Consider the following 24,512-nt stretch of genomic DNA (forward strand, 5'->3'; position numbering starts at 1 on the left):
TGAAAATATATGAGCATTCCACTTCGCTGCGTTGCAAACGGTATCGTATTACATCGGGCATGTAACTAACCTTGATTTTATAGCCACGCGGCGTACGCAGTATCAGGTAGTGTGCCACTTTGGGCGCGGGCGGTGGCACGCGCAGTGACAAAGCGAAACAGCCGGGTTTGGTGCTACTTTGTCGCACCAGAAAGGCGCCAGGGTTCTGACGCGACAACACCTCCAATGAGATCTCACGCGGGATGCCAGCTTGAAACCAAGCGGCGCCTTTCAGTTCGTGCTGTTCGGCCAAGCTGAGATTGTCGAGCCGCAACGGCGCGCTGGGCGCAAACATCTTTGGACTGGAGTTGGCTGTAAAAGAATGGTGTAATTTGTATTAAAGAAAAAAAGGAAATCTTCTCGTCTTACCACTACACGTTTCACGCAGATACTTTTTCTTATAGCTAAATTCGGTGTGTTCTTGCAAGCCCATATGACCGGCTTCCAGCGTTGGCAGCGCTGTCAACGATTGCCGGCAAGAGTCGCCGAATTTGTTGGTGATCATTTTCTCTGGTTCGCAAATGGCTTCGTTCACATAGCCATCGGAGATGGTTTGTGACGAGCCGGAATTCAGTGAAGATGAGGCTGTATGCACCAGCGGACGACTGTCTTCGGTTCCACGCAGCAGACCCATGCCCATTGTGAGACGTTTGACCTGAAAGGGATTGAAATGGAAGTTTTAGAAACAAAATACAGCTAATGGAATATTAAGAAGAAGGATTAACTAGATCACGAGTCATTTTGAGGTATAATATCTATATATCTTATAAGATTTTATAGAATTCGACTGAGTTTCGAACTCACTTAGCTCAGCTCGGTTCGGTGAGAAACGGAGAAATGTTCTGGTGTTTTGGAAGGTGTCTCTAAGAGACTATCCGCAACAATCTTCACCTCGGATGCTCCTTCAGTCGGAGCTTAATATTTAATGTCTCTTTTAATCCGGTTTTTTTGAAGATTAGAATATTTTACCCAACTGATAGTTAGCTATTTACTAGCTTCCAGGTAGTTTATGTGTTTAATCGAGATATTTTTGCTAAACTTTATTTATTTGGTCTTTAAACTTTTAATTTAATTTGTTCCGAAGTTTCACGCTTTCCGTTTAATTCGCTCATTTACTATTAATTTCGTTTATAATACGAAAAAGAAGGAAATGTTAAATGAATGCCACTAAACTAGTTCGATTTCTCATTTTAAATGCAAATAGCGCCTCAAGCGGTTTAAGTTCGAGTACTTAGCATCTGCAGCTGCAGGTTCAATTCGAACTTTGGTGGCGAAATTGCAAAAGTTTCAGCGTGTCAAATTCGTGGTTAACCACAAACGCTGCGAAACTTTCGCACCTAGTAAATCTATTGCGTGTGATTTGCGTTTTAATTTTCTTGTTTCTTGGATTTACGAACTTAGTGAGTAAATGAATTGATTTGACGTTGAAATTAATTAAAATGGTGGGTTTTAATATACTTTTTGGTATTTAATTGTAGGTGAATGAATTGTAGGCCATAAAGAAATTATTGGGTAATGCAGGTGAGTAAACAAAAACAAAATATTATTTTAAAATTTTAAGTGTTATGGTAACAAGTTATAAAAAATATGCAATTCTTTCTGTACATTTTTTAAGCCTAAATATAACTAAGTCTCTTAGATATTTTAAAGAAATTATGACGGAATATTTCTTTCCTTGACAATACAAACAATCGAACTTGCCATCAATTGACTTCCTGCTAAACTTATTTGACTTCCTGCTAAATGAAAACAATTAGCTTTATGTTACATTTGTTGCACATTGAGCTTACGCGACTCTTAACTTAATCGCACTTGACCCTCTGAAAAATATTAACAATAACAATTGACCTCACTTGAAAACAAAATTTGGAGAAAACTCAAAAAATTCGAAACTAAACCTTTCGTATGAATTGCAACAATGTACTCGATTTTACGAGAATTTTTATGAAAAATTCAGTGTTGGAAAGCTTATCGCTTGTAGTTTTTAAAACTTTAAATTTAAACAATTGCCTCCGTTCAAGAAAATTGTCAAAAATGCAAGAATATGGAAATTAAATAAATTCCATCTCAGCGCTTTAGGCCCCATAAGTATTTAAAAAATACAGTTTTGGGACTTTTAATTTGTGCAAATAATAGCTGAGAGATTTTACTATAGATATAGACTATGTTTTAATTTTAATGAATTTTTGGAAAATTTTTTACCTCAAATTCAAATACAGCTGAACTCAAGTGACACCTTAAAAGATTAACAAACTTGCTCTTACGTGACCCCAAACATGATCTCTCTTGTCCTGACGAAAAATCTATTATCTTACACTTTACCTTATAATCGAAACCAAGCTTGCCTTATCGTGACCCCACCTACTTCACTCCTAATCTCACATGTCATTTAAAAATTTAAACAAACTGAGGTTCACTTGATCCCTCAAAATGAAAACAAACCTAATCTCATGTGAATCTTAAAATGTAACCCAGTTTGACTTGAAGCTCTCTTCAAAATGTAAACAACTCAGACTTCACTTGACTCCTCAAAATATAAAAAATCTTTACGTGCAGGAACCCCTCAAAATATAAGCAATAATAATAAACAAACAAAATGTAAACAAACCCACGCCAAAGGTCAATGACCTTACCCCGAAATGTAAACAAACTCGCCAAAGATCAATGACCTCACCCCAAAATGTAAATAAAGCCACGCCAAAGGTCAATGACCTCAGCCCGAAATGTAAACAAACCCCACCAAAGGTCAATGACCTCACTCCAAAATTTAAACAAACCCACGCCAAAGGTCAATGACCTTACCCCAAAATGTAAACAAACTCCGCCAAAGGTCAATGACCTCACCTCAAAATGTAAACAAACCCACGCCAAAGGTCAATGACCTCACCCCGAAATGTAAACAAACCCCGCTAAAGGTCAATGACCTCACTCCAAAATGTAAACAAACCCACGCCAAAGGTCAATGACCTCACCCTAAAATGTAAACAAACCCCGCCAAAGGTCAATGACCTCACCCCAAAATGTAAACAAACCCACACCAAAGGTCAATGACCTCACCCCGAAATGTAAACAAATCGGTCACGTGATGTCAGGTTTGTTTGCATTTTGGAGATCACGTGATGACAGGTTTGCTTACATTTTGGAGATCACGTGCTGTCAGGTGTGTTTACATTTTGGAAATCACGTGAAGTGAGGTTTGTTTACATTTTAGAGATCACGTGATGTGAGGTTTGTTTACATTTGAGGGATCACGTGATAATAGGTTTGTTTACATTTTAGAGATCACGTGATGTCACGTTTAGATATGTCACATGGCGTCAAATTGAGTTAACGTAAAGTCTGTTTGCTTACATATTAGGGGTCACGTGAGTTCAAGTACATTTACATTTGCAAGGGTAACATGTAGGGTGGTTTTATTACATATCGAAGAGTAATATGAGGTTAGGTTAGTTCACATTTTGAAAGGGCCATATGAGGTAATATTTTTTTCATTTTTTTACGGTGACTTGAAGGTTGGTGTAAAGTGAAGAGAGGGACCACGGAAGTAAAATTTGTTTACGTTTTACAAGAGGTCTGATGAGGTCAATTGCAATGAAAAAATGAAAATTTTAGGAACTTCCTAAAACTTCGTAAAACTATGAAATTTTTCTCAAAAATTTATTAAAATTAAAAATTAGTTTATATCGATAGTGGATTCTTTCAGCTTACTTACAATCCCGTAGCCTTATTTTTTACATAGTTACGGGCTATAAGCGCCGAGATTGAATTTCTTTAATTTCCATATTCTTGCATTTTTGACAAATTTCTTGACCAGGGACAGCTGCTTAAATTTAAAATTTTAAAAACTACAAGCGATAAGCTTTCCAACACAGAAATTTTCATAAAATTTTTTAAAATATTTAGTATATTGTTGTAATTTGTTTGGAAGGTGCCGGGCAAGCTTGGTTTCGAATTTTTCGCCTTTTCTTCAAATATTGATTTCTGGTGATGTCAAGTGTGATTTTTACATTTTTTAAGAGATTATGAGATCACGCTAGGGTTTACGTGGGGTAAAGTATTAGACATATGAGGCAAGGGTTATTGTTAATCTTTTATGAGGTCAAGTGAGATCAATGTAGTGGTAGAGTGTGGTCAAGTATGGGGCCGATGAGAATATTTGCCATAAATGTTATCATACGTTTTTCACTTTCAATATATATTAACTTGGATGTGTGTGCTTCTGTAACATTACTTTGTGATTTTTTAATAAGTCTGAAGCTGAGTAAAACTATACTTTAGTTTACGAAAGCTTTCCTACGGTCTTCGGCGAGGTTTGGAGAGTCGCCAATACAGGGGAGAATTTAAGAAAATGTATAGTTTCTTCTGTGTTCAGTTATACAGTCTAAATCTTGTGGATTTGAGGTCGATTGCATAGGTTCTAGAAGCCATGCATTTATTGAAATTAGTGCCCACTGTTTCGATTCTTTGCAATATAATTTGCCACTCTAGACAAGCTGAAAAAGTCAAATCAGGGGTTTTTCAATACCTAAGATCGCATACCATCAATAGTTGATTCCGAGGTCAAATTTATTTCGAAAATCTATCTTTTTCTTCGAGATGAGAACCAATATTTATAGCAGTCACTTGGAAGAAACTTTAAGACCTTGAAGCTCTTTCTGATACAAAAAGTAGTTCAACAAAAACCATATATTCCCTTACACAACCACTCTAACAACAAAAGTCTACAAAACCATGGCCATTCTTCTAACAAAGCTAACTTAGCTCAAGTGCTGAACGGAAACGAATTTGAAGACAATGGAAATAAAAAAGGACAAAGCGAAGAATGGGAGCTGAGCATACACTTTAGAACCATTTATATATAAGTAAGTATGTTTGTACTATACTATGAAGTGTGCAAGAAACAATGCCAAGCGTTCATTGACTGCAATTGAAGGTCGACTGAGTTTTCGGGCTAAGGACACCAAATCTCGATGAGTATAAGTTTGTGCGCTTGTCTTTGCGAGCAGTTAGTAAGCTTATTCAACCGTCTGGCAAATTGGGTAAATGCATGCTTGTTCTTATGCAACTGAGGGCACATATACCTACATACTAACCTGTGCAGCACTTCGAAAGATTTGTAGGCAGGCCTGTAGTTCAGTAACACAGACCGAAGACTGTCTCGCCGGCAGCTGTTTTGTTTTTAGACGACATACAACCTTGTCAACCGGTAAATAAGACATGGGCACACACCAAAAAAAAAAAAGAACAAATGCAAACTTGCAGCTCACTAAGAGTGGAGACAAGCAAAGCAAAGTTCCTGAAGTGCTTTTTGGGATGTGCATAAATGAAGTAAAAAATCCGGGAGCTTATCGGTAGCCGATTAATCCTTTTATATCCGCCAAAGCGCCAGTGAGCATTTCGCACTTCAAGTGCATTTGCATGTTTTTGTGATTGCATGCTCTTAAAAGAGGTCTGCAGGAAATTTTGGGTGGCTGAAGTTAGTTGATTGGATGTCGGTTGGGAATCTCAAGAGAGGTAGCTCGGAAAAAGTGGATAACAATGAGAGTATGTTCTTTAACCTAACCTCTTCGCGGTTAGATTAAAAATGTTATTAGGACTGGAAGAACACACTTATAAAATCTGAAGAGTCGGAGTTGAAGTTTGTCCGAGGATTTCTTCATTGTGGATAAGTCTAAATTGAAGACTAAGACTCTATAACACATAACAATAACAAAGTGTCTTCGCAATACTTCTCAACCTCTTTTTCTATTTTATGGGAGTGTTTGGATAATTTTGAGCCTTAGATATATCATATGATAAAAAAATTAATACCTAAAGATACATCGTAACATTTGAAAGTTAAGGATCAGTCCTCAGAAGACTGGGGCTCTGGGATCAACTTAAGTACTCTTCTTCGTATGATTTAAACCTATACCACTACCCCGTCATGTTAGCAATTCACCTCTTATTATTAGACGTTGAACTTCCAAGTAAAACTTCCAAAATTTTCCTACAGGGTTCCTATGCACTTGCTTTTATATGGACATCTTATCCATACTACTCTACTACCTTTGTCTATGCCAAAACCGCTGACGGAAGCCAATTCACTTACTTTAAATTTAATTTCATTTGTGTAGTCAGAAATTGGATCTTTCGTGTCTTAACTACGAGCATCCGCAGGCATTGTATGCGAACCGAGCCGCCGTCCAAAGACACATTGCACACAAAGTGGCTAACTTTGGTTTTATTTTCGAATTTAGAAACAAAAAAAAAGGAATTTTTACGATTTTACAACAACGTCTAATGCAGTCCATCCTCGCAGCGTTGCAACATGAGAAAGGCGTCACAATGCCATTCACATTCCAGTGCAAACTCGCATCCGTATTATACTTCGCTCCGGTACTGCACTCAGACAATGCACGGAGAAGTGCTAGTTTCTGGGCCGCGTGTCATTTACAGGCGTGAAATTCAATTCTACACACACATACACACGCTCACATGGATGGAGCGCGCTTTTCTAGGCTTTTGTGTTGAGTGCATGCATAATTTTTCGGTTGTGTCTCTAGTTCAAATTTTTTACAACGCTTTTATCGCCTGAGATTTATGTGTGTCATAAAGTTTGGAAGTTTCTACAGTGTATAAATACATCCACTTGTGTGTGTGCATGTGCGTGTTGGCTGTGTAATTGAATGTGAAAATCCATAAGAAAAGTTTTGACTTGTAATTCTGCATCTCGCAGTATTTGTACCCTCTTAGTTGGCATAATTCGAGCGCTAAAGTACTCGCATTCAGACATTTACATACATACAAAAATATACGAGTGAACTTCGGTGTGACTGCACTTGAGTGTGAATTCCGAAAAGTTCGTTGAAATTGTTTGCACTTTTTTAATTTTTTGCTAGTAGTTGAGGCAATACATGAGCCAAATAAGGCACAACAACTTAAGTAATATGAAGTACTCTTTTCGTTTCCTGGTAGTACTCTTCTAGTTCATTAAACTGAGTCCAATGTCAAATTCTTTCAGTGCTTCCAAATACAAGATTTGATAAGAGTAAGGACGTTTCAGAATCTTTCCGAAAATTCCACATAAACTGAAGAACTCAACTTCTTTTACTGTTTCTTCATGTGTGGTATATTTCCTTGGCTCTATTTTACTTTCAAAGCACCGAATAATTTCATTTATATTTCGTCTGAAGGTTTTAGAAACTTTCTCAGTGATCCGGTTACCGCAGAATCATTGGAAACTGTAAAGCCGACAAGCTTGCAAGAGATCGTACCCTAGCAACATTGACATCGGAATGAGTGCGAATTGGCAGTCCATGATCCACTTGCGCTTCATGTTCTAGATCCAAGTTTCCAAAGCTGTTTGGAGCTTTGATGGAATCTTCTAAGCATTTCCTACTCGAATGTCTGGCATTTGCCGTTTGAAACACTTTGGTAAGCACACCTTCGGCGACCCTAGCGAGAATTGACATTAGTCGACTCAAGATTTTTGTAATAGATTTCAAGCTGAATCGTGAGGGCCCTTCTGATCCATTAAGAGATTTGTGGAATAACAAAGGACAGTTGAACACTGTCCAAGTGAGTTCTTCTATATTTGAGAAGATATGCCTATTAACCTAACCTAATCTAAATACGGCCATTCATTGTAGAGACGATCGTGCCAAACCTGTAATCTAGAAGATCACATTTTGTAAGTGCTCAGTTCTACTCGGAAGTCTTCCCAGGGAAATCGAAAACAACTGTCTTCATAAGCCATTTAAAAAAGGTGTACAATAGGTTTGAAATACAACATATACTGGGATATTTATTAGGTCGATCTTAGAAAGTTTCGTTACAAGAATTCAGCTTAGCCGAAAAAGCTCTTGAAACTACAAAAAATACTTATAAATAATTTAGAACCCCACTGCTGTAGTCAAATATATTGCACTTTTTTCTAAATCCGACTCTAGATCCGACCCGAATTTAAACCGGACTGTCTTGGAAAATTAAATTAATTTCTTTCGAGTTGATTATTTTACATCTCCCTGCCGATGTTACTTAGCATAGAGAGACCTCTCATAAATTACTCAAAATAACGCTCATTATAAAAGAATATTTATATTTCTTAAATTTTATTACATTAAAGTCGACTCACCAAAGGCGGCTTATCGGCCATACGCCGACAATTATTCATTTCTGTGGGTGAATTATCCTCCTCGGAGCTGGGCGAACGCGGCACTGCATGTTGACTGGGCTGCAGGTGAGCTTCCAAAGGCGGTTCATTGCAACTGTGTGAGTGAAAACTTAATTAGCTTTAGCATACTTAGCTATGGAGGTAGAAATGTGTCTCTATGTGAGTAACATACCTTAAGCTTATTTGTGGCAGTAGGTGTATGGGACGACGCGACTGTGTTGGTGACACACGCGACATGGGCTGTTCGACGCGCAAACGTATGTCCTGCATTTTGATGCTGAAATGGCACCGTCTTCTTTTTAAGTTTTTTTGCTGTTTGTTCTTCTTTTTACTTAAATTACTGTTACTGTTGGTTGAACGAGCTGTAAAGAGAAGAAAAATGTGTTGAGATTAAAAATATGTCTAGGGAAAAGTTTATTGTATACTTATGGACTTAGAAATTATTTTTAAAATGAGGTAGTGATATATATAGAAGAAGGATCAGTGAATCTAAAGACATTATATTATCTAATCTAATTAAAGTAAGTAAGAGAATGGACAGCAGACCTCTGTTTTGTTCATTCATCTCTCTTTAACGTGGGAAAAAATAGAAAAAGAGTACGAAAGAACATATAAAGACGATCCTTACGATGCCAAGACCTTTGAGACCTCGCATAAGTGAAAATTCTCAGAGTTTAATTCTACCATCGAAAGCTTTTATGGACCTGCTTGAAGCTCCCAGGCTGTTTGTACCAATAAGTGACCCTTAGATGTGATGGATTTAGTATGAGATTGTTTGTAATTTATTCGCTTTAAACTAAAAATCTCAATTTCTTCTGAGATAACTTAATAAAAGCTACGGGTAGGACTTTAATTATAACAACCATATTTACTTTCCTTACTCTGAGCCTCCTTACAAAACTTATTAAACACCTTTAAGCATACACAAACTTCTAAAAAGCCCTTAAGTACAACTATAACAAATAAATGCAACAAAAACAGTACAAAATGCGCAGCAACAAAAACAACTTAACGGTTTTAGTTACACAACAAAAAACACACTGAACGAGAAAATCTTAATTGTGTCTGAGGATGCAAAATTTTGGCCTTTATATTTTGTACAGAAATTTCTAAATATTTGTATGTGTGCATGAGTTGATTCTGCTGACTCGCAAATTCATGCGGCATCTCAGTTGCGGCAAATTGTGTGGCTTGTCAAAGTCTTTAACTTCATTTAAGTGGCTCTAATGGTATTTTGCCACTGCCCATATCAAATTCTAGTCTCGCCAGCAACTGTTGTTGTTTCGGTTTTTAGGTTTTGGTGTGCGGTTAAATATTTGGAATGCTGCGGCCAAAACGAGTTGTCACGCAGATTTTCTAATATTGCGACAACAGCTGTATGGAGCTTAAATTGTTATAAATGTACATATACATACAGCCGCTAATTTGATATCGTCTGGTTATAAAGCGGGCACATTTTTGTAGACGAGGTTAATAGGTAGTTTATATATTTAGATAGATTAGTATGTAGACTTTTTGAGTCAAAGTAATTTACTTTTTTTTAACCAAGTCTTTGCAAGCTTTCGAAGTTGTCATGATGCATATCTATCCATATGTTCTAGACAGTGGTCTCTCAACCCAGAATTTTAGCCCAAAATCCACTCAGCCAACAAAAAAAAGCTCAAAAGTATTGCAGAGAATTTGTTTTTCTGGAGACAATGTATCTTCCCTAAGTTCAAAAAAGTGACATTGGTCTCCTTAAAGCTATGAATTTGGCAGAACTTGAATGAGTAAGACCTTTTCTGGCTTATACCTTGTATTATTTTGAATTATTTAGGGAAGATTTTTGAATATTGAATAAAGTTCGCAATGGTCCTTATTGTAAATTCGAGCTTTTGAAAGCTTTTTTTTCGATTTTTGCAAACTTCAAACGACATGAACTTTAAGGGTGTGTTCAAGATCCTGGCTTTAGCCTTTTTAAATTAGAATATTTTTTCAACTCATCTCTTAAATTTTTACAATAATTCATTAAATTTAAGATCCATTAATCATTTTGAAAATAAACAAAAAATGATTTAAATTCGGACAGTTGTTTTTGTAAGCTTACAAGCTTTTGCGATATTTAATAACCTCTTTAAACTCGTTCAAAACAAAATTTGGTCACTTCTGCTGCCATAAGTTTAGTATAATACTTAAAATATATATACATACTTACATTCATTTGTGCAACAACACCCTATCATCACACCGATTTGTTATGTAAACTTTGCTCTAACAAATTCAAAAGCATATTACACAAAACAGGAAGCCACTTGAGTGAATAGTTTTGCAAAGCTTTTAATCTTTGTTTTTCTCCAAAAACATAACCTAAAAGTTATCGATAAACCATATTACAATTTGTTGCCAATATATATTATACAATTCAAACGCCAGCCAACAAACTGTCTCAATTTCCATAAGCAAACTTTTTCCAAACAACAGACAGACATTGGTGACATTAGGATTTTATGAGCACATGTGTGTGTATGCAATAAAATGCTTAATAAGCTTAAAGCGTCCAACGGCAGTTACGCAGTTATGGCCACTTTTGTTTTTGTTTTTGTTAGCTGCGATGTGTTTTATATGCCTTTCATGAGTTTTGCGCCAGTTTCTAGTCCTTTTATTGCAGTTATTGTTTACACATCATTGAATTTTATGTGTAGTCATGGAGGATGAGCTTTCGATGATGTGTATGTTTCTGCTTTCATTGGTGAATATAAATATGTATGTGTGTGTTAATTTTAATTTTATTACTAATATTTGATTATTATGAACTCAACTTTGGCAATTTGATATGCCGTAAGGATACGCATATACTATATATATTTTATGTATATTAATATCTACAGTTAGTTGCCTGAGCTTTATTAGGCAGCTGTTATTTAATATTATTTAATAACTAACTATCAAATTCTGTGCCATAAATGGCTTTTACTCAAAGTATTTATGACCGATAAAATTTATTGGTTTGTCTTAAAATATCGGCTTTGGTTTCCTGATAACGGTTACATGTTAACATTTGTTTTAATTACAAAACATATCTGAGTTGAAGCTTTATACAAAATTTAATATGCTCATTAAAAATAGCAGTTTATGCTTCTTCTTCTTCTTTGCTTAGAAATAATTAGCTGATAAATCGCCAGCTTAATTACCTTTTCATTTGTGACATAAATTTACACGGAGTCAGCATTTGTTTAGCTAAAGTCGATACTAGAGTACACTAAGGGTAGTCAAGAATTCAAGAACATTGGTTGCAGGAGTCTTACGGACGAAGATTGAGGCAATGGAGCTTGCTGTAACTTGTCACTGTCATTATAGGGATAGTAATTCGAAACTATTAAAACAATCAGTTTGGTGATGTTTATTTTCGGATTCGATCCCAATAGTCAGTTGAAAAATAATGCAGGCGGAAATCTGGGCATGATGCGGATCTAACTTGAACATTTGTGATGTCAAAAACACTCTTACTGAATCAAAAAGACTTTCACAATTCGACAAAGCGCTTGGAATACTTCACGTAGTTCTTATGTCAGCTAATATCAATTCTAGTCAGTTGATTAGGTTCTCCGTAGGGGTGTATTAATATCAATATGGCGAATTCTTGGCATTGGAGGAGGAAGTGTACAGATGATTTTACATCGCTTTTCTCCAAACAGCTTTGGAAATTCGAGTTTGGAAAGAACTTTTCTCACATCATCACAGCTACTTTGGACAGTGTCCAGCCAGCATACCTATGATAGCGCCGGGAAGTACCTTGTTGAGATACGCTCCACTCTGAGCTGAAAAGACTTCACAACTGCACAAATCCTAGTTGTTATCCAGGGTTTGACGAGCTCACGCGATGTCTTCATATCAAGCGATCTAACACAAGTAAACCAGGGACTGCCGACTCACTCCTATCTTGCAAGCTCATTGGATTCAAATCAATAGTGAAATAGTAGTAGTCATAACGAAATAGCTTGAAGCTTGAAGAATATAAATAAAGACGTCAAACACTCATTAACTAACCTGCTGTTAATGACCTGTATCGTCATCGCGCCCAAGAGCAATATTGCTGATGTGTTGTCGGAGTGAATGCCCAACTTTTTAAGGAGCCCGCACTACGATGCAGTATATCAACTGCTACCTTGACATGAAAAACACTACAGTGGTTTGATAACCTCAAGCTAGAGTGGATTGGAAGCTTCCAGCAAAAGACTCTCCCCTCCTCACCATTGCTGCTGTACTTATTTTCCTACTAAACAAAATAATCCCGGTTCGAAAGAAAAAATGCTGCACCTGATAACCTTCAATTTGTTTTCATTTTTTAAAGTGCGCGTTCCAACTTTTCGCTGTGAACCCAAAAAGTGCACAAGTTAAAAAAACTAAAAGTACAAAGCTTTGCAAAGTTTATGATGGTTAAAGTTCCGCGAAGGGGTTTTTCTGCAGGCTTAACTAATAACGTTGGCTTCAAGGAGCCAGTGTTGCCAGTGTTGCCAATACTTGCATATATTTGTATGCTTGCATTAGCTATTTATGTAGGCCAAGTTGTTTGACTAAAGCTGCAGCTAAAAATTGGTTGTTACCTGAGCGCTTAGCAAGTTATAAAAAAGATTATTTGGCTCACTGACTTCGCAACGCAGGGATGCATTAATGGCTATTACAAAATGTGTTGCAAGTAGCTGAGTGTGTATGTGCGTGTGTGTGGGGTTAAAAGTTTCCTTAAGAATAACAACTCAAAACAGGAAGCAACGAGGCAAATGACGCGCAACAAACTTTTGAGGCAAAAACCCCCGAATAAAAAAAACAACAAAAAATAAAATAAAAACTGAAAAATATCTTAAAAAGTATGCGATAGAAGAGGAAAAAGTTTGCTGTAAACAAATTGCAGCCGGTTGCACTTCGATGACGCCACCGAAGCAGTGCGCCAGGTTGCAGCTAACGGCAAGGTAATTGGTTGTACTTAGGTTCCTGATAAAACTTGCTGCTGTTGTTGTTGTGCCGTGATAATATTTTTTGTTGTTGTCTTGATCAGCGCTGCCACTTTGGCGCAGAACTTTCGCAATCGCAACATAATTTATGATGTTGCACGCTATTTATGCATTGTGTGGCAGACAGTTAAAGTTCACTTTCGACACTTTTGTCGTTGACGCCAATGATTTGTGTCCTTGTTGCCTGCAACTAGCTTTTCTGTGTCGTTTTTTACTTTTATTCCTGCTTGCAACGGCAGCAGAAATCGTGACCACCTACGCTGTGGCGCCACTAGATGGCTGTTGTTGCATCTTAGTTAGTAAATAATGCAGCTGATGCTGACAATAGCATTGAAATTAATGACTTAGACAGTGGTTTTTTACCGTTAAAGTTTTGCAACAAAGTGCTTACAAAACAATGTTGCAAACAGCAGAAAACCGCAAAGTCTTTGGAACGGTAAATTTTATCAGGCACCAAATTTATGCCGCGCTTTCACCTCCGTGACTTTCAACAATGCTGGTGCTGGGCGAACAATGGCTTTATGACATGGCAGAAATTTCAGTAGCAACATCTCATTGTATCTGTATCTGCCTCAAGTGCAAATGTGTTGCAACAAGCGGACATACATTTGTTATTCTTCCTTAGCGCCCACACATTAGCGCACTGCTACACATGCAACTGATGTTGTTGTCATTTTATACATCAATTATGACACATCATGATGTGCATTGTTACTTTGTTGCATTCGTTCTGTCAGTGTTGCCACTTTGTTGCTTGTTGGGTTGTATGTTAATACAACATTGTTGCCAACCACACGATTTTGATGACTTTTGTTCAGTGTAAAGACACTTTTGACACAATCAACTCGCATGTAACTGTGTTTGGTTGCTTATTTCATTGTTTTTGTTGTTTAACTGCGACTCCTGTGCGCTCATTACAATGCAGTTGCAACGGTAACATACTTCATATCTTGTCACTGTTGTTTTTGCTGTTGCTGGTGAAGTTGTTAAGCAAGATGTTAACATGACTTGGGAGTCGCTTTCGAAAGTGTCAGCATAATTATTTGCTCCTTTTCGTGTTGTTCGTTTGGTTCGTATGTTATCGTTGTGGAGTTTTTTTTGTAATTTTCATGCTGAGATTTTTACTCAGATTTGAAAATAAGTTTAGCAATGCTTGAAGTGGTGGAAAGTTAAAACTTTTTCTTGCTGTATCTAGAAAATAATAAAATATGGAAAGTGTGGCAACCCCATTTAATATTTTTTTTACGAAAGATTTATATATTTCTTACTGTTATACTGCAATATCTAAATTTCTTACTTTTTCTGTAACAATTTGAATTTCTAGTCAGGTGGCCACGCCATGTAATAATATTTATTATATTTTAATAAATTGGGTTTAAGGCAGTAATCGGCTTTACAAGTTTCAAAAAATCGATTTTTTTGTTTTGTTTAAAATCTCCTCCAAAACTATCCATGAATATGTCTTTAAAATTCCAGAGGCCAATTCTATATATTTTCGAAGCTAGAGCAGTTTTAGTGGCCGAGCGTCGAGCAGGTGCGAATGCACAGGCAGACTTTAAAGCGCGTTTTCTCGAGTTTTCATTTTCACACGGTGCCGGCGATAGCAAAAAGAATATACATATGTCCGATCAATAAAAACCAAAGTGATCTAGCTTCAGTATTAAATTATCTTCTATTTGAACTAAAAAAGTTGGATAAAAGTATTATTTAAACTACTTGTTTTACAACTTAAAACGGCAAATTTTTTTTCTTAAAAAAGTGAATTTTTTTTTTAAACTTCGAAAAAATTTGGAATTTTATAACTTCTTCGGTATTTTTTTAGTTCATAAATATAAGAAACTTATAAAAATTAAAAAAAAAAAATTGGTTCGACTGTTTCAGATGCATCGCACGACCTCCATCACCGGCATCGATTTACAAGTGCAAACTCAAGGCGCTCCAGAAAAATACTTACAACTTTGAAAAAATTTCAATATTTTTTAATAATAAATATTGTTTTTAAGCCTTAAATATAGTACACTATCGTCTTAAAATTCCGTTTACCGCAATCATTTCCTTCCCTTTCAAAAAAAATTCCTTAAAAACACTTTTTTTCGGCTTCTAAAGCAGACTAATGCCTTAATAAATTTGGGTATTTATAGTATGTCTAAATACACTAATAATGTTTATAAGAATTTCAACCTGCCTTCCTTTTAAGGCCTCTTCAGCTTAAAAGTTTCCAAAGAAACACAAAAATATAAAAACCGACTAGTGATAATAGCTTCGGAGGTTTGTCGTTAATTAATATTTTATTAATACAGTTTTAGTTTTAAAATGTGAAATAAAGATGTAAATATTTCTAAGTTCCATATGCATAAAGAACTTGCCGTTTTAAAAAACTATTTGAAAGCTAAATGAAAGCTCTATTCAAAGCTTCAATGCTTAAGTGGAAGCTCATCATTAATGAACTACCGCTGCTTAGCTAGCTCGCAAAACCCCATACAGCATTTCCAAATACCACTTTACAATATTCTAGTTATTTGCATAAATGCAGTAAAAAAACACTGCTAAAAATTTCAAATACAAAATTAAATAGCGCAAAAATTGAAATACAACTCTGTCAAAAACTGTGATTATCACACTTACTCAGCAGGTTTTGTAGACAAAAGTCGACAAGTACATAATTTATGAATTTTGCCCTTCGCCAACTCACAACACAAACTTACCGTTAAATACAAACACACACATATTCACATGCATATATAAAAAAATCCATGCAACTGCAGACGAATGCACACACGCTTCTCTGGCTAAGTGGAGTAGAGCACCGAGTCAAGTCGCTTGGAGAGTACTCCACTTGACTTGACTTAACTTGACTGACATCAAGTGAAGATTTTGAAAGGGCACAAATAAAAATGCCAAAGCCAAAAGTGTATTACAATGAGTATGGGGAGTGCAGTCTGCGTATTTGCGAAGGTACAAGTAGGGTACAGGACTTGCATGAGCCCGTAAACAATTTTTGGAAAAAATTGTAAAATATTGTAAAAGCTCAGAGGCTGAAATTTCGACTGCTTTGTTTCAAGCTCACTATCTCTGAGCTTTAACGTGTTCGATAAGGCTTATAAGGGTTTCAATTCATTATTTTTTATTTCATCGACAAAGTTCTAAGGTCAGTCTCGTACCTATGGCAGATAACTATTTCTAACCTCACAATCAAGCTAAATGCTTTGTGAACTAACTAGCAGCTATTTGAGACAATAAACATCATTTGCGGGACTTTAAAGAATACTTCTGGTATGACGAGGCCATATCGGGGGTATAAAGCTCTAGTGCCGAGCTTTTCTCTCGTACCGGGTTGTCTAGACTTAACCAAACTTAAGCTTTTCAAAGTTTTTGCATATAAAATTTCTCCCATTTCATTGTATTTTTAAGAAGAAAATCATTCCTGATTTGTTAAACAAAGAAAATGTTGAAGCAACCAATTTTAAATTCATCTCTTTGTCCCTATTACATATACTTTAAAGTTTTGCTCCAGTTTTACGGGTCACCTATTCCACATGCATCTGAGTGCCTCACTTCATCTCACCCCTTCTATCCAACAATGGCTTAATATGTAATAGACTCCATTTCAATGTAGTAACGAGGCTACAAGCGACTACAAAGCTTTTGAATTCTCCGTAAAATGACAGCAACAACATGAAGCGGAGCATGAATTCTTTTGAAGTCATTGTTTTGAAGCTTATAAATATTTACATGCAACATACTTGCATACACCAACACACATACAACACATCTGAAATGCAGTTTTTCCATTTCTTTGTTTTCGCTCTGTATATTTTCCGTTATTTACATTGTTGTTGTTGTGCGGTATGAGAGTACTTTGCCAAGATATGATTGCAACGGCATATGAAAACTGCCAGCTTTGTATGCAACTCGTGCGAGTGGCGTACTTGACAGACATTCGCTCGTTGCTTGGAAAGTCATATTGGCTTAGCATACTTTTAGGCGATTGAAAGCTTTGTCTGTGTCGTCGTTTTTTCTCACTTTAACGGCTTGAAATAAGGTCGATTAGTTGAAGGCGGTGCATAAAGCGAAATTACAGAGGGAGTCTTGTGGTGTTGGTATGGTGAGTTTTGAATACAAATTAAAAGCTTTGGCGGTATTATGAGTAAGAGGGAAAGGGTTAATTGAAAGGAAAGGTATTTTTTGCGAACAAAAATTATTCGTTTCCATTTCGAGGGAAAATCTAATATAGAAGACGGAGTCCACTTAATATTTCACAAGTTAAGATATGCTAGGAGGAAGATTAAGAGTCAGCTTAACGTGAACAAAGTAATGAAAAGGTAGACAAGCTTACTCTTTTCGGAGAAATAATTCAGACTTTTCTCGGAAATTTATCTCAAATTCTGGATGAAATTTCTGGAGTTTATGCTGACGAAGATGAAACTTGAAAGCTTTCACTCGATCAAAGCTCCTTCAAAGCTTTCTTATGCGTATTTAAAAAATGCAGTTCGTTCTGCAATATTGGTGGAATTTTTGTAATCCTGATGATTTTCTCTATATTGTCGAAGTCTTTTAAGATTACCAAATGGATCGATCAATGTTCCTTAAAAGCTTACTAAAGGGGATGTTAAATTTACAAGTCACCCTGTAATGTTGGTGCTCTAAGGTCTGATTTTAGCTACGCTGAGGCGTCTCTCTGTCTGTTCGAAGTCATTTAATGTGTCTAAATGACAATTCCTCATTCTTTATTAAAACTTTTTGCCTTTTTGCACAGCCTCGATCATTTAGATTCATTATTAGCTCGAGAGAACTCGATCGACAAGTTCCAAAGTATAAAAATGTTTTATGAGCTCAACAGTTAAATATTATAATTTCTTATATTCCACTTTTATTCTATATAAAATACAAACTACATTCGGTAAATTCACATTAAATTTAAAACTTATGCTCAACACATCCTCTTCAATGTCGGCATATCGCATATCCTGTTGCACAAAGCACCAGAAAAAATAAAACACTCACGCTAGTATCCTTTTAACGAACTGCTCAACTGTTCAAGCGCTCAGTTGACAAGCGTGGAAACGAAAATCTCATGTCTCGCACAAGATATTTCCAAACGATTTAACAACTGAATTGAATTTGTTACGCTCCCCCACAGCATGTCTCGCCACCAACTCACCACAATTTACAGGCATAAACGAATGACGGGCGTAATAGAGAAATAGGAAGCGGCAACGACAGTGTCCTACGAGCACAAATATATACTATGCGAGGGCTTAGACGGTGGTCATGTGTGTTTATCTGTCTCTACATAAATATGTCGACTAAATGGTTGGACGCGGTGTTGTTGCCGTCGTTATCACTAACTTTTACGCTCGTACTTATGTCTATTTGAGTTTGTACAATAGGTATGTGTGTATGTGTGGGGTTCTGCTGGTCGTACTCCCATTTCTAGGTTTCATGTAACAATGCCATCATATCAATTTCAATAAACTTCATATGAATGTGTTGAAAAACACGTTTGCGATACTACAATATTTTGAGTTTTTATTGGTTGCTATTGTTATTGTTTTTTTGGGGGATTGTTTTGCAAACCCTGTCGTGAAAAGTTGGACCTGGAAATGGAATTGTTTACTAAGAGAAACGTGATTGACTAAAAGTAGCATACCAGAGAGTGTTTCATCAGAAAAGCATTATTAAGGAAACCATTTGATTTATAATATTTTGGAAAGCAGCGAAACGAACAAAAAAATTGTATAAATCGCATAAACTGGCATAATAAAGTAGAGTTAGATAAACACCAATGAGGATCCCATTTGATTTATAATATTTTGGAGAGTAGCGAATCGAACAATCAACTGGTATAAATTGCATAAACTGGTATAATGGAAAAAAGTTAGTTAGTTAGAAGTTGAAGTGTTGGAGACCAGCGAAACGAACAAAAAACTGGTATAAATTGCATAAACTGGCATAATAAGTACAATTAGAATATCAAGTGTTATACCACTTACGGCACATACTCTCTTGCCATTACTTAAACTGCTTAACTTCGTTGTTGCCTTCAAATATTAACTCTCACAAGAGAGCAGTTCTCAAAACTAAACGTGCGAAGCAGTGACGAATCGAACACTGCTGTAACAAATTATGTCAGCAAACTAACTAGTTTAGACCCGTCAGTTTTGACTGCAGGGTAGCAGCTTGCTTGCCATTTTTTTCTCTCTCCAAAGTAACATAAACGCAGCTAATATGCTGCGCAGACAATCGTAAAAATGTGAGCATTATGAAGTTCAACGAAGGTGACTGTCAAGGTATGGCAGCACTGACGCGTCACAACAATGGACTAGAAACTCTATTAAGCGGGAAGCTCTCATGTGACAACTCGCATGTGTGTGTGTGTGTGTGAACTTCATTGTAAACTGTCATATGAAGACCGAAATTGTCAAAGCAGAAAAAAACAAAGAGAGCGGACAAAAACTAGACACACTCACATACGATATGACTGGCTCTGTGGAATGGCAGACATTTCAGAGTGACATGCAATCTAAGCTACTTGTGCAAATAAAAACGAAATTTTTATTTTGTACTTTATATATTTGGCTTTAAGCTGCTGCTGCTTCTTGCTCGTCTCTTACACATTTCTGTGCCGGTGATGAGCAGTAGAATACACTTGTGTTGTCAGTAGTTTAGCGCAAAATTTGCTATGCTACAGAAGAAGAGTGCGTGTGTTTATATCTATATACCTATGTGTGTGTGTGCGTGTTCATCTTGTAAAGGTATCCTGTGCTATCACATTTATTTCCGGTAATATTTGGATTGTTTTGATTTTTGTTTGTTTGGGGTTTCTTTTGCGAAACTTGCGTGCATGGCTGTGTGTTGTTTGGGGTAACTTGAAAGGGTCCACTGCGCATACGGTACAACTTTAGTATTTTTTAATATAACGGAATGTGTACTTTTGTGTACCAAAACGAGCAAAATCGAAACGCTTTTGTAGTTTCTTTGTTATTGTTTTACAAGCCAAGCATTGTTTACTAGGGACTCGATGAACTTTCCGACGCTGCAATTGTCCAGCATCGCTTATTTTACTTTTTTCTCGCTGCTATGGCATCCCTTTTTATTCTATTTACTGCCCTTGTTACTGTTTATTTTCATTTGTAGGGATTTGTTACAAATTCTTGTTAAGTTTGTTTGCCCTTAATATAGGTAAGTTGCTTGTTTTAGTTGTTGCTGCTTTTCATTCGTTTATTTGATTTTCTATGATAATGCTGAAAGCTTTATATGGACCACGAAATAGGGGTTTGCATTATTTGTAGGGCTTACAGGTAATACGCTCACGTGTGCGTAGGTAATGAATAAATATTCGAAATGTTTGCTTGAGTTTACATGCGTAAACAGAAACACAAATACTATTTCGTTGAACTATTGTAGAAATGTAAAAATAAAATTTCAATTTAAATTCAATGAAACTTAGGAGAGTTCTTTAAAAACTTGAAACTTTTTATTTTTAAGTGAATTCTTGTCAGAACTAAGTGATTTGTGGATCCTTTCTGATGATCAAACAAAAATTTGTATTAGAAATTATATATTTATACCCTGAACAGGGTATATTAAGTTTGTCACGAAGTTTGTAACACCCAGAAGGAAGCATCGGAAGCCCTATAAAGTATATATATAAATGATCAGTATGTTGAACTGCGTCGATTTAGCCATGTCCGTCTGTCTGTCCGTCTGTATATATACGAACTAGTCCTTCAGTTTTTAAGATATCGTTTTGAAATTTGGCAGATGTTATTTCTTCTTAAAGAAGCTGCTTATTTGTCGGAACTGTCGATATCGGACCACTATATCATATAGCTGCCATACAAACTGAACAATCGGAATCAAGGGCTTGTATGGAAAACTTCCGCATTTTACTACATATCTTCACGAAATTTGGTGTGAGTTATTGTTTATAGAAATAATTTAATCTTCGAAAAAATTGTTCAGATCGGTCCACTATAGGGTATAGCTGCCATACAAACCGAACGATCGGAATCAATGGCTTGTATGGAAAATTTTCGGATTTGACGTGGTATCTTCACGGAATTTGACATGGATTACTGCTTAAGGTAATAATATAATCTCCGAAGAAATTGTTCAGATCGGTTAACTATATAACCTTAATGTTTCTAGCAAACAACCCGGCTAAAACGCATTAGTTAAATGTTTTCTTTTTTTTTACTTACTTTTTCTTACGTCTTTAGATTTGCTTAAACACATAGTTACTAAAAGAAATGCACCTGTGAAGGGTATATTAGCTTCGGTACAGCCGAAGTTATCGTTTTTTCTTGTTTTTTATTGCTTATACAAGCTTTGAGAAGAGGAAAATATATCCATAAAGAATAATTAAAGCAGTAAGACCCCAGATATTCAGATTACATTTTATATGTCAATAAGGATTCTACTTTTGATATTAAGTAAAAAGATGTTATAATTCAATATTTCCCTAAAAGTAAGCAACGTTTTGTTGAAATATTGAATTTCATGGGCATAGAGCCTAGAGGATGTGTATATTCAAAAAACTATTAAAAACGGTAATATTCTATGTAATTTATTACCAGAAGTCTATACCATTTCGGCACTAAAACCACCATCCATAATGCCTAAGTTTTGTTATTTGTATATACTTTTGACACCTATAATCCAATGAGAATCTACTGATTTTCTAAGAATTATTTAAAAAGTTGTTATTTTAAGGTCAAATGGAGATTTTGGCCCTCTAATTTCAGGCAGAACATTTTAATAGTCGAAGCAAAACTGTGATATTCATTCGGAATCAACTCAACATTTATTTCTCGACTATCCGGATTTTGTGAGCATAAGCTTGAAATATGTTGCCTCTCATTTTTTTTCGAGAATTTTATTCGTAATAATTTCGCTAATTTGAAATTAAAAAGTTCATATTAAGCTGTCTAAGTGTGTGGTTGAGGATCAGCCAGAACTAAGCGGAGGATCAGCCTAATTATGAAGTAATAACAATAGACTAGGCCATTGCCTACAATTAGGCGCTTTTCTCTTCCATCTTTACCCTTTACTCTTTAAAACTATTCAGTAATGCACTCACAATAGTTTAAAGAGAACTTAGATCTTAACAGCTTCAACCACCTTGACAGCTTTGAGACTGAACCCTATCATTAGCATATTGCCGACAATTTTTTTTTTAATTATTCTTAAAAAATTTACTTTAGTGTTTAGTGATCTGCTCAAACCCTTAACCACATTATGACTTTATTTAATTTTCCATCGCGCTCAAATCATTCTCAAATTCACTGAAAATAGTGAAAATAGCATTTTCAATCTACCATTCGAATATTATTAAGAAAAATGTGATTTTCATGTGCACACTCACATAAGATTATTGGATTGCAATACGAAAGAGTGTCGCAAAATGAAATACATGAGACACAAATATAGAAGGAAAATATGAAAAATATTGCTGAACTCACATTCTTTTATGATTTGTTAGGGGTGTACTTATTATGCATGGAATTATTTCAACTATTATTTCAAGTTTAAAAGAGTAAATGCCTCCAGATCTAATCGTAATGTGAAATATTCCAAATATTTAGTTTTTGGAGTTATGGAAGATGGTAGTTTATATTAATGAAAACAAGCCTTTCACTTAAGTACCACCCTACTGCGTGCATATCATTTCGATTGAATTGATTTCATCGCGCATCCATAATGCCGCAGCAGCTGCGAATGCAAAATGTGCCGAGGCGTTAAAGCCAGGAAGCGGCATATAGCGAAAATCTGTGTCAGAGCCAATAAGTGGAAAACAGCGAGGCGGAAGCAACATTTTCGCAATGTATGGATTCATATATTTACATAAATATGCCTGGTTGTGTGTGTCATAAGATTGCAAGCATATGACACGGTCTCGTTGCCGAGCGCTGCCAAACAATATTATTGCATTAAGCGGGTGTTTCGGGTGTTGCCAGATGATAGCCCACATTGATGGCATAACCAAATGAAGCATTAAATGCGCGAATGTGTTTGTCGAATTTAACACTTGTGAAAAAAAGGAAAAGGAAAAAGGGATAAGCAAAGGAGAGGTGAGGCCATGAAAAGTGGAAAGTATGAAAAAGATTTCAATATTCAAGAAAATTGCTTTCATCGGATTTTTAAATAAGTGATTTTGTGGTACACTCGTTTTCCTAAAGGATTCGTGGCCACGGAACTTGATATATATCCACACAAAAGCTCTTTGCGATGAATAGTCTAACCAAAATACATTTGAAAGCTCTTTCCACAGTAGCTTTCATATAAAAGTTATCATGAAAGCTTTGAGAAATCGAATAGTGAGCTAAAAAGCTTTTTTTATGATTAAGTGAATGACATTTTTGACTTAGAGACATTCGCTGTTGAAAAGTATATTTAAATACTCCTGATATTAGGTTCAAACCTTGAGAAAGCTTGATACACTTTACTCATGTTCATCACTTCTCTTCAACATTATATTGCATAAGCTCTTATTTTTGTGTAAAATATAGCTTCCTCTTGCAAAGTACCATTAGTGGGTGTTGATGTCAAAATACATTTGCCTCTCGATAACGAATTGATGTGAAAGCAAAAATAATTTATTTCGCTCTTCCTTTTTCATCTATCTCTCCGAGGGCATTTTTTTATATCATACAAGTTTTCCATATTCTATTTGACTTTGCAAAAACTCTGTGCTGAGTTTTTTGCCACCAACACTGCTGCTGTGAGCCCGCCACCATCTCCCCTTTACCAGCTGTGTCCACGAGCCAACTTCACCAGCATTTCATATGTTTATGGCATCGCGGTTTAGTGAAGTGTAAACCATTGAACTGTCATATATGCCGCATGTTAAGTGTCAGCGAAGTTGAATTGAAGTTTAAGCTACCGGAAAAGTGGTGCCACATATGGACAGCACACACACACATGTACTCACACTCGTTTGTATTCACTTTACTGCACGCGCACTTGTTGGTGTAATGGACTGGTGCATATACACCATATGAAAATGTCATGACACTTTCCACCTTTTTGTACGCTTTTTAAGTGAAGTGCAAAAGGCAAATCGATTGTATGCGAAAAAAGTCGATATTTGTTTTTTTCATCTCTTTTTAGTTTCATTCTACATGCGAGTGCCTCAACTGCGTACCGGTTATGCAAAAATATTTATGCATATGCTGAGAGTTGAAAAAAATGCAAGAGTATATCGAAATATATATATATTTATTTCCTGTTTTCCTCCTCTCATCTGCATATGCAATTTTGAGTGTTGCGGCTATCATTTTGCACATGACTGCAGGAGTTGACATAGTTTTAAGCGTTGTTATTGTTTT

At 36.0% G+C, this 24,512-nt stretch overlaps 1 protein-coding gene across 1 annotated transcript in view; it reads right to left on the reverse strand.

Moving 5' to 3' along the window:
• The window catches only part of LOC105213967 (EGFR adapter protein), a 55,646-nt gene that overhangs the window by 5,593 nt on the left and 25,541 nt on the right, over positions 1–24,512 (reverse strand). The window contains exons 2-5 of the mRNA XM_011187096.3: positions 8,367–8,556; positions 8,156–8,288; positions 409–694; positions 71–351 (exon numbers count right to left, since the gene is read on the reverse strand). Coding sequence (XP_011185398.1) covers positions 71–351; positions 409–694; positions 8,156–8,288; positions 8,367–8,464 — 798 coding nt within the window. The 5' untranslated portion in view covers positions 8,465–8,556. The remainder of the gene's footprint in view (positions 1–70; positions 352–408; positions 695–8,155; positions 8,289–8,366; positions 8,557–24,512) is intronic.

The sequence above is a fragment of the Zeugodacus cucurbitae genome, chromosome 4 (assembly GCF_028554725.1).
Source record: "Zeugodacus cucurbitae isolate PBARC_wt_2022May chromosome 4, idZeuCucr1.2, whole genome shotgun sequence".
Lineage (NCBI taxonomy): Eukaryota > Metazoa > Arthropoda > Insecta > Diptera > Tephritidae > Zeugodacus > Zeugodacus cucurbitae.